The sequence below is a fragment of the Calypte anna genome, chromosome 13 (genome assembly GCF_003957555.1).
Source record: "Calypte anna isolate BGI_N300 chromosome 13, bCalAnn1_v1.p, whole genome shotgun sequence".
NCBI classification, from domain to species: domain Eukaryota; kingdom Metazoa; phylum Chordata; class Aves; order Apodiformes; family Trochilidae; genus Calypte; species Calypte anna.
In genome coordinates this window covers 9434937-9445254 of record NC_044259.1, presented here as the reverse complement: position 1 = coordinate 9445254, position 10318 = coordinate 9434937, and the positions used below count along the sequence as shown (strand labels likewise).

Below are 10318 nucleotides of genomic sequence, written 5' to 3'. Positions count from 1 at the left end.
CCCAGCACATGATGTGTGTCATGTCCCTAAGGGGAGCAGTGCCCATCTTGGCCCCGTGCACCCTGTTCCGTGCGCAGGCTGCAGCTCTAGTGGCACCCAGCAAGGCTGGGACAGGCAGGGCTGCGGCAGGCAAGCTGAAGTCCAGGGTCCCCGTGTCCCTGTCCTGCAGCCCCCCATGCCGGGCCTCACCTTCTCAGCTTTCCAGAGGGAGCAGCAGGTTCATGTTTGCCAAGTTCTGCCTGGTTAAACCTTAACCGGGCCGGGTTGCTCCATCAGTCCCTCCCTCAGAGATAAGGATGGGCAGGCGAGACAGGGGCCTGGCGGAAAGCACAGCCCCAAGCCCAGCTGCAGGACACAGACCCTATGGAGCATCCGGCCCAGCCTGAGGCAGGCTGTCTGCCCCTCTGGATCAGCCCCTGCCTGCCTCGGCGTGTCCCTCCTGATGTGAGGGCAGCAGTTTATGTCCGGGGCTGGAAGCAGTCATGTGTCAAGGTCAGTGAGGTTGCATGGAGCTGGGTTCCTGTGTGCTGGGGCAGCCCAGGACCCCTGTGCTTTAAGGCTGACCTAGTGCCTCGGTGCAGGGAGGTTCACAGTGCCCCGGCGTGTGGCGTGAGCTTGTGCAGCCTCAGGCCCTGTATGCATATGGGGTACAGGGAGCTCGAGAGCCTGTGCCCCAAACAACAGTCATTGTGGGGAGGCCAAGAGAAACTTCCAGGAGGAAAGAGCCCCCCAGGCTCCGCCCCCCCCAGGAGCCACCGTGCTGCGCGCACTCATGCTGGCCGCAGGTGCCACCGCAGCGGGAGCGGCGGCAAGCGCTGGGGCCAGGCACAAGGGGCGGCTGTGTTCCCGCAGCCCCGGCTGCCTTCCAAGAGCAATATTGTTGGCACCAGGCAGGCTCCCTGCGCCGGCAGCACATACACGAGCCTTTCATGAGGGGAGCGGGGATGATTTACTGCCTGGGGGAAGGGGCTGGGGTGGGAGGATGGAGCCCCGGAGTGCCGGCCCCAGTGCCCAGCCCCTCATGCATGCTCGCTGCCGCAGGGCCCCGCACACGAGTGCAACTGAGGGTCTGCCGGGGCATCACCTCTTCTTAGTCAGGCATGGAGCAGAGCAGATCCCCCCATCCCCCTCTCCACCATGCCAGCCCCCTCGCTGCCCTGTCTTCAGGGCCCAAGGGAAGCCCTCCCGCCTCGGGCACCCAACTGCATCAGAGCTCCCACCCTCTGCAGCTCAGTGGCCAGGAGGCCAGCGTCCCTGATGATGTTTCAGCTAACGGGAGCAGCCCAAGGCCAGGGGGGAAACAAGGGCAGCAAAGGAGGGTACTGGGGCAGGAGTCCACCCGCAGCTCAGGGTGCTGGTGCTGGCACAGTGCCCCCTTGTTGAGCTGCTGGCACGGCAGAGGCTCTGTTGGTGCTGCTGGCAGCGGGTAGCAGGCGGTGGGACTGCACTGCAGTGAAGGGCTTTTTGTTTGCCATCAGTTGCTGTTGTAAATCACACCAAGAAGCCAGACCCCAGACCCATCACTGCCCCACGGTGGGGAGGAGACTGGCTCCTCGCTACCCACAGCACAGCCCCACCATGCCCCAGACAGCAGCCGGCATCACCCCGGCCTGGCAGAGATGCTTGGTGTGACAAGGGGTGAGGTGCCAGCACTTGTCCCCTTGCCCTGCTCCCATCCAATACTATACACAGCAGCAGAGGACATGGTATGGAGGAGGTGTCTCTGTGCCCATGCCAGCCTATGGCTCCCACAGGCTCCCCTGGGTCTCAGTTCAAGCCCAGCATTCCCAGCACTGGGAACTATTCCTTTTCTCTGGTTTTAATTTGGTTTCGGTTCGAATCAAGCTGAACCCAACATTTTTCTGTGCTTCCGGCACGCTGTGAGCTCTGCAGGGGCGGCTGCTGCTCCGTGAAATTGATGTTCTTGTCCGCTTCACGCGCTGGCAGGAATGAACAGCTGCTGGGAGCTGCCAGCCCAGGGGACTGCTCCATGTGCCCCTGTGTCCCATCGGGGAACCAGCACCCAAGGATGAGGGAACCAGCACCTGAGGACAGGGGACCAGCATCCAGGTGGGGAGCAGCACGGATGGGTGGTGCTATGGAAAACTGTAGTACCAACCAGCCATGAAACCTGGTCATGCTGCAAGTTGCTAGTTTCACGTGCTGGAGTAGCATGGACAAAGCCATGCCCTGGAACTGGCAGCGTGGTCCTACAAGGTAGGGGGTGACAGTTACATCCACACTCTGCTCACACCTCAGGATTTATGCCGAGCAAGGGCAAGGCTGCTGGGCTCACGACAGGTCTTTCTGGAAAGCAGAAAGGTAGCAAAGCAGACAGTGGTGCAGCAAGGGAGGTCAGCTCTGGGACCAGATACTGACCACAGGTTTGGGAATTCCTTCTGTCCCCTCTTATTGGCAGTGGGATGCTCAGGAGAAGGTGTACCTGAGGACTGTGCTAGGTCAGAGGTTCTGATGCCAGGCTTCCTCCCCATGCCCAGGGGTCCTGTGTGGGCAGGCAAGTGGGCTGCAAGACCTAGGCACAGTGGTGTCTGCCTGCCCCAGTGCAGGCAGCAGCTTGGGGAAAGCGAAGGGTAAGTGTTTATGGGTCGGATTAGGGCCACTGCAACCCTGGCTTGTGGCCTCGTGGTGTTTTACGACGCTCCGTTATGGGCTCCTAATGAGGGTCACAGTCGCTTTATGGCACCGGGAGCGATAACGCTGCAGCTAATCACAGCGCAAATAGCGAGAGGGCTGCCAGGCACCCATCAACAGGCAGCACCCGGCCCGGAACAGGGCCACCCTCTGGGGTGCGCACTGCCGCCCCGGAGCCCCAAGCATCTCAGGGCCCGGGGTCCTCCCCGCTCCCGGCAATCGAGTTGTCACGAGGGGGAGAGGGGGCAGAACCCGATGTGATGGTCCGAGCGTGGGAGTCCAACATTTGGGGTTGGCCCAGGGGCTAGTGGAGGGGCGCAGCCCCGGGGGCTCCGCAGCTCCGCGCCTTCCCCACCCGCGGGGCGATGCTGCGGTGCCAGGGGGTGCCCAGGGGCCGCCACTCGCTGCTTTCAGGGGCCGCAGCCGCCCACTCACCCCCCCGGCTTGGCGGCGGGTCGGTTTGCAAAGAGCCGGCGGCGGGCGGAGCGGGTCCGGCTGCAGCAGCCGCGCTCGGGGCCGGTCCCCCCCGCCCCCCAGCGCTCCGGGCGGGGCGGGCGGCGCCGCTGTAACCCGAGCGCGCCCCTACAAAGTGCCCGCGCCCGCCGCCGCGGCTGCAGAGCGGGGCTGGAGGGAGCCGGAGTCAGCCCCAGTCCCATCCCGCAGCCTTTCCCATCCCTGCTCGCAATGGGGCCGCGGCGCGGGGAGCGGCGGCGCTGATCCCGTCGGCTCCCGGACTTTGCCCGGGCCCTCTCCGCGCTGCGCGGGCGGCTCCGCCGAAGGACCCCATCACCGCCGGTAACGCTGCCGACCGCGACCTCCGCCTTCGAAGCGACCCCCGACCCTCGGGACAATTCTCCACCCCGAAACCTCCTTCCCGGGACATCCCTCTCTGCCCCGGGACCCCCCTCTCGGGTCACACCCCTTCTCTGTGGGACCCCTCCTCTGGAATTCCCTTCACCCCGGCCCCCCATGCAGTTCCCCACCCTCCCCGCCATGCTCCCCTCGGGCCACCCCCGCCAGCCGTCGAGGGAGGGGGCTGCAAGGGATTTCACCCTGCCCAGAGTCCCCCGTGCTCTGCCTCCCCTTCTCGTGTCGTGGCGACACTGCAGCCACGGTCCCACGGAAACGCGGGCCCCAGGGACCAGCCACCCCCGCCCTGCCTGTCCAGGGCAGCGCGTGGGAGGGAGCTGCCTGCCCGGCTCCGCTCACCCCGGCCCTGCCTGTCCCGCAGGGTGGGAGCCGCCGCACCGGAAGGGCCTGGAAGATGCGGCCCCTCTTGCAGGTCCTGTTGGGGCTGCTGCTTGCGGCATCTGTCCAGGGCAGGGCGATGGAGCCAGGTACGGCTGCGGCAAGGCAAAAGGGGTTTGGGGGCAGTGGGATGAGGGTCGTGCTTTCACCCTCAGTGGGTCCCTAGGCTCGCGGTGCTGGGTGCCTGCCCTGGGCATGCAGCTTTGATTTCGGGGCTGGGCTGGTGGGAGCTGGGAGCACCTGGCTGGCTGGGGCACTACCAGTGAGGGGGACCAGCACTTTGCTCGTTGGGCAGGAGGTGTGGAGGTTGGAGTGAGCACGGTGGCACTGTCCCTGCACTGCAGGGGCTCAGTTCACTTGGTGCATGGAAAAGTGGGATGGTCTAAACACAGTGGGCTGTGGCAGCTGCATGTGGCTCAATGGTGACTACAAGTGCCTTAGAGGTGCAAGCAGTCCATGATTCTCAATGATGGGTTCAGGAGAAACACATGTCCCAGGGGAGCAAAGGCCCAGCTACCTTACAACCCCCTGTGGTGGCCATAGAGAGTGCTGGGGGACACAGGTGTCCCCAGGCCCCCCATGCACAGCTGGTTAGGCTGTGGTGGGTATTGCTGAGCTGGCAGTTGGGTTGTTTCTGCTCGCCATGTGCACTCCTGTTCAGCTGAGTATCGCAGGGGCTAGCCAGAGCTGTGGGTCCTGGACATGCTTGGGCCATGTGGAAGTCTGGTGGCAGGTGATCAGTCGGGTTTGGTGCCTTGGCTGGTGCAGCAGGACAGGCTTGGGCACCCTGCACTGCTGGGGCTGGCCCTGCAGAAGGATGGTGGCATGAATGGCCTTGGACTGGGACACACCACTGGGGAAACCATGACCCTGGCCCATGGGGCAGAGTCCAATCTTCGCCTGCCTGCAGGGCAGCAGAACCAGGCCCTGGGCCACACCATGTGCTTTCCATGCTGGGGTGGGTGTGTGGTGGGGTCCTGTGTTGGGGAGGGGTGAGCACAGAGCTTTGGGCTTACAGCATCTCTCCAGAGCTGTTTGAAAGCCCACTGCTGGAGTCAGAAGAGGAACATCTCTTGCTGGACCCAGGGAATATGTTGAAGCTGTACTGTGATGCCAGCCAGAGTGGTGCCGGTGTGATTTGGTACAAGGAGTCCCAGGCACTTGTGCCAGGGGGTCGTATCCATCTCCAGCAGAGCCTGCTCTGGGTTCTATGTGTGCCAGACACAGGAGACTGGGGAAATCCTGCGCAACTTCACTATTTCTATTGTGGGTAGGGGCCCCAGTAGTACCCAGCTCCCCCAGGGCAGCAAGGCAGCCATTTCCAGGCTGCCTGCCTGGCCTGCAGGCAGGGATGGCCCTCTCGACCCCAGCCCTACAGGCAGGGATGTGTCTTAACCCATTTTTCCTTGCAGACTCACTGGCATCGGGTGATGATGATGAAGATAGCGATGGGGATGGTCCTCACAGAGACCGAAACGAGGATCCCATCAACGTGCACAGAGGTCAGTGCCAGCCCGGCCAGGAGGGGGCAGCTGTGGCAGGAGCAGGAACGCAGGGTCCTGCCCACCCTCAGAGGAGGCCACATGGGGCAGCACCTCACTGGAGCCCCCTGCTCACAGTGTGAGTGCTGAGAGCAGCTCCATCAGCCTCCATGCTGCCCCTTGACCCCTCCCACTGTACGTCCCCTGTGTCTGCCCAGCTCCCTACTGGACTCACCCACACCGGATGGACAAGAAGCTGTATGCAGTCCCTGCAGGCAACACAGTGAAGTTTCGCTGTCCAGCCTCGGGCAGCCCCAGCCCCAGCATCCGCTGGTTCAAAAACGGCCGAGAGTTCCGAGGGGAGCACCGCATTGGGGGCATCCGGGTAAGGCCCACAGCCCCCTGACACAGCCTTCCCTCCCAGGGTCTGGCCTTGACATCACACCTTGCCTCTCCCCTCTGCAGCTCCGGCACCAGCACTGGAGCCTGGTGATGGAGAGCGTGGTGCCTTCTGACCGTGGCAACTACACCTGCCTGGTGGAGAACAGGCTTGGCAGCATCCGCTACAGCTACCTCCTGGACGTGCTGGGTGAGGGCTCCTTGGTGCTGGCCCTGGATCACTGCTCTTCCAGCACCTGGTTGAGGGGTCCAAGTCACAAGCAAAGGGGGCAGAGGAACCTCTGCTTTCAGCCTTCACACTGGTGCAACCCATGTGTCCCTTGAACTCGTGTGACATGGGGATGGAGACGAGGCTTGGGTTGCCCTTGTCTGCTATAGCACTGGGGAAGGGCTCTCCACAGTTTCACAGCAGGCAGAGGGAGAAAGGAGCCCCTGCTCTGGGTCACTGTGTTGGTGACACTGTTCTGCTCTCATTTGCACAGAGAGGTCCCCACACAGACCCATCTTGCAGGCTGGGCTGCCCGCCAACACTACTGCTCTGGTGGGCAGTGATGTGGAGTTCTTCTGCAAGGTCTACAGTGATGCCCAGCCCCACATCCAGTGGCTGAAGCACATCGAGGTGAATGGCAGCAGCTATGGTCCTGACGGGGTCCCCTACGTGCAAGTGCTCAAGGTAACAAGGGCTGGAAGTGCCCAGGTCTCAGATGCTCACCTCAGAAGGAAACACAGAACCCTTCAAAGAGGAGGAGGGATGCTGACCATCCATCCATCTCTCTCCCTGACAGACTGCAGACATCAACAGCTCTGAGGTGGAGGTGCTGTACCTGCGTAATGTCTCCATGGAGGATGCTGGCGAGTACACCTGTCTGGCAGGGAACTCCATTGGCCTCTCCTACCAGTCTGCCTGGCTGACTGTGCTGCCAGGTATGGCTGGGGGTCCTGGGGTGGGAGCTGGGACCCCTCTCACACAAGGACCATGGCTCAGGCTGACTCATTCACTCCCTCCAGAAGAGGGACTGGTGCGGGAAGCTGAAGCCCCTGAGGCCAAGTACATGGACGTCATCATCTACACCTCGGGCTCACTGGCCGTGGCCATGGCCGCCATCATTGTGGTGCTGTGCCGGATGCAGACTCAGTCTAGCAAACAGCCCCTGGAGCCCATGGCCGTCCACAAACTCTCCAAATTTCCTCTTATCCGGCAGGTAGGTGTTATGCTGGAGCTCTGGGAGTGCAGAGGGACCTTGGTGACCCACATGGCTCTGCAAGTGCCATCTCTGCCTTACCTTCCTGCCCTCCATACTGCCCCCTGTGACTCCCTCATCCCGTTGCTGAGTGAGGGTCTCTCTGCAGCACCCTTGGGTCTCGTTTGGCCCTGGAGCACAGGGCAGGATGGCTGACGTCCCTTGGGCTCTCTCTGCAGTTTTCCCTGGACTCCAGCTCCTCCGGGAAGTCCAGCACATCCCTGATGCGTGTGACTCGTCTCTCCTCCAGCTGTGCCCCAATGCTGTCTGGGGTCATGGAGCTGGACCTGCCCCTTGATGCCAAGTGGGAGTTCCCCCGAGACAAGTACGGTGTGGGGCAGTACAGGGCAGGTTGTGGGGTTGCTCTCCCTAGCCACCTTGGGGACAGCAGCATGCGGGTGACAGATGGGAAGGTCTCTGGCCATCTCCAGACACCTCAGCACTGCGATACCCTATGATGCTGTGACTCAGCTTAGATCAGAGTGGAGCAGTTGTGCTGCCTCTGTTCCTTGGGACCAGCAGTGCAGTGATGAGGAGTGGCCACCCCTGCTGTCCTTCACAGTTCTTCCCATCTCTGCCAGGCTGGTGCTGGGCAAGCCCCTGGGAGAAGGCTGCTTTGGCCAGGTAGTGCGGGCAGAGGCTTATGGCATTGACAGGGACCGGCCAGACAGAGCTGTCACTGTGGCTGTGAAAATGCTGAAAGGTAAAGGTTTTCTTGCCAGTGTCCCAGGCACAAAAGTGGCATCAAAGCCAGACTGGCATGGTGACATTGCCCTCCTTCCCCAGATAATGCCACAGACAAGGACCTAGCTGACCTCATATCTGAGATGGAGATGATGAAGCTCATGGACAAGCACAAGAACATCATCAACCTCCTGGGAGTCTGCACACAGGACGGTGAGGGAGGCTGGGCAGGGCTTGGGCAGGGCATGGCCATGGAGTGGGCGCAGGGTATAGGGCTGCTGGGGACAATGGTGGGCATGACAGGGGCATGAGGACAAAGGATGAGTTGAGTGGATGCCTTTCCCAGGGCCGCTGTACGTGATTGTGGAGTTTGCTGCAAAGGGGAACCTGCGTGAGTACCTTCGTGCCCGCCGCCCCCCAACACCCGACTACACTTTTGATGTCACGGCTATGCCTGAGGAGCAGCTCTCTTTCAAGGACCTTGTCTCCTGCGTCTACCAGGTGGCCCGTGGCATGGAGTACCTGGAGTCCAAACGGGTAGGGCTGGCACAGCCTGTGAGGGCTGCCTGTGCTCAGCACAGCCTGATGGGGTATGGTGGTGACAAAGGAGTTGTGTGCCCGCTGTCCCCGTGGAGAAGGAGCCCAACCCCTTCCCCTGGGCTATCCAAAATCTCCTTGCTATATCCAGGAAATTTTGGGGCAGTGCCTCCCAAAAAAAGTGGGGCTTAAAGCCTGTCCCATCTCTTGGGTGTCCTCCACCACTGTGCATGTCACTGTAGCCACTCTAATGGGGATATGGTGGCTCTGGGTGTGGGATGGGGACACAGGGAGCTGAAGCCACCATCTCACACCTTCTACGGGCGATGCTCTCTCCTGGCAGTGCATCCACCGTGACCTGGCTGCCCGCAATGTGCTGGTCACGGCAGAGAGTGTGATGAAAATCGCGGACTTTGGCTTGGCCAGGGATGTCCATGACATTGACTACTACAAGAAAACCAGCAACGTAAGTAGGGGACCTGGGAGAGGGGTGGGAGGGTGGATTGGGACCCCTGGCTGGGGCTGAGCAGGAGGTTTTGTCCTGCAGGGCCGCCTGCCAGTGAAGTGGATGGCACCAGAAGCCCTCTTTGACCGGGTCTACACCCACCAGAGTGATGTGTGAGTGTGGGAGCTGCTGAGGGATGAGTGTGGTGTTGGGTGTGGGCTGAGGGTGCCCCTGGTGTGGGAGAAGGTGGTATCAAGGGCTTTATGCACATACTAGAGGATCCACATGAGTACAACAGGGTACTCCATGGGGACAATATTAGGGAGCCACATCTTCCCCAGGGGTGATGCCACCCTTTTCCATCCCGGGTCCCATGATACTGCAGGGTGTGGTGGGGTAATCTGGGGCTCCTCCTGCCCAGGGGGATCCCTGGGACATGGCTGACCTCCCTTTGCTGTGCATGATCCCAGGTGGTCCTTTGGGATCCTGATGTGGGAGATCTTCACACTGGGGGGTTCCCCCTACCCTGGCATCCCCGTTGAGGAGCTCTTCAAGCTGCTGAAGGAGGGGCACCGCATGGACCGGCCATCCAACTGCACCCATGAGCTGTGAGTACCGCACAGGTGGGGTAGGTGGGGGCATGGCAAGATCCCCCTAACATCCCCCTGACATCCCTGTGTCCCCCCAGGTACATGCTGATGCGGGAATGTTGGCATGCTGTGCCCTCACAGCGTCCCACCTTCAAGCAGCTTGTGGAGGGGCTGGACAAGATCCTGGCAGCTGTTTCAGAAGAGGTGAGCAGTGAGGTTCCAATGAGCAGGGCAGTGGGACGGGTGACACAGGCACTGATGGCACTGGCGCTGACAGCACCATCTCTCCCTGCAGTACCTGGACCTCTCCATGCCCTTTGAGCAGTACTCGCCCTCTTGTGAAGACACTGCCAGCTCCTGCTCCTCTGATGACTCTGTCTTTACCCATGACCCACTGCCGATGGCTCCCCACCTCTTCTCCTACCCCAGCATGAGGACTTAGTGGTGGGCAGGGAAGGGTGATGCCAAGGCTGCCTCTGCTCTCATCGGGAACAGGTCCGGGTTCCTGTAGGTCTCCCGCTTTGCCTCTTGTGAGTGGTGGGGGAGCAGGGCCCCAAGATGCAGTGCTGGGGAAGAGTGCCCCTCTCTCTGGGCTCCATTTCAGCACTGAGCCTCTAGTCATGGCTGAGACCTGCCTGGCACTGCAGGGCAGCAGGAGCCAGAGCCTCTCCAGGACAGGCACTGCCTGGGATGCCTGTGGCATCACCCAGGAAGCCAGGTTTTGGCCAGTGCTTCAGTGTAAGTCTCTGGGCAAGAGCCCCACTGCCTGCCAGGCTCCCATTGCCTCTGTACATAGCCATAGAGATGAGTATTTATGTACGTGAAATATCAAACTGATAAATTATTTTTTTTGAGTAGACCCTGACACAGTTTCTGGGCTGCGCCTTGGAGGCAAAGGGTCTGGCCAAGATGGGAAGGTGGATCAGGGGCTGCTTTTTTGCTGCTTCCTCACCCCAGCTGGCATGGAGGCCTGCGAGTGCTCCCAGGGGACATGGAGGCAGTGCCACAGGTGCAGGAAGTGATGTCCCCACTCCCGCACCT

At 61.5% G+C, this 10318-nt stretch overlaps 1 protein-coding gene across 3 annotated transcripts; it reads left to right on the top strand.

Moving 5' to 3' along the window:
• Positions 1-338: 338 nt before the first annotated feature.
• FGFR4 (fibroblast growth factor receptor 4) lies at positions 339-10142 on the top strand. Of its 3 annotated transcripts, none has more exons than XM_030459178.1 (17): positions 339-492; positions 3884-3989; positions 5313-5402; positions 5600-5766; positions 5847-5970; positions 6263-6453; positions 6566-6704; positions 6789-6982; positions 7201-7346; positions 7603-7724; positions 7808-7918; positions 8052-8242; positions 8586-8708; positions 8790-8860; positions 9158-9295; positions 9376-9481; positions 9573-10142. In XM_030459178.1, exons 1-17 carry the CDS (start codon positions 364-366, stop codon positions 9717-9719), a joined length of 2295 nt encoding a protein of 764 aa, XP_030315038.1. In that variant the 5' UTR covers positions 339-363; the 3' UTR covers positions 9720-10142. The 3 variants fall into 3 exon arrangements, with proteins under 3 accessions (XP_030315038.1, XP_030315040.1, XP_030315039.1); XM_030459179.1 differs by lacking the exon at positions 339-492 and adding an exon at positions 3288-3447; XM_030459180.1 differs by lacking the exon at positions 3884-3989 and having other exon boundaries at positions 412-492.
• Positions 10143-10318: the final 176 nt, after the last annotated feature.

Coding starts and splice junctions, on each gene's coding strand:
- FGFR4 (XM_030459178.1), top strand. CDS start 364: ATGGAGCATCCGGCCCAGCCTGAGGCAGGCTGTCTGCCCCTCTGGATC. Junction 3,990..5,312: donor GGGCAGGGCGATGGAGCCAG/GTACGGCTGCGG, acceptor TTTTCCTTGCAG/ACTCACTGGCATCGGGTGAT. Junction 8,709..8,789: donor ACTACAAGAAAACCAGCAAC/GTAAGTAGGGGA, acceptor TTTGTCCTGCAG/GGCCGCCTGCCAGTGAAGTG.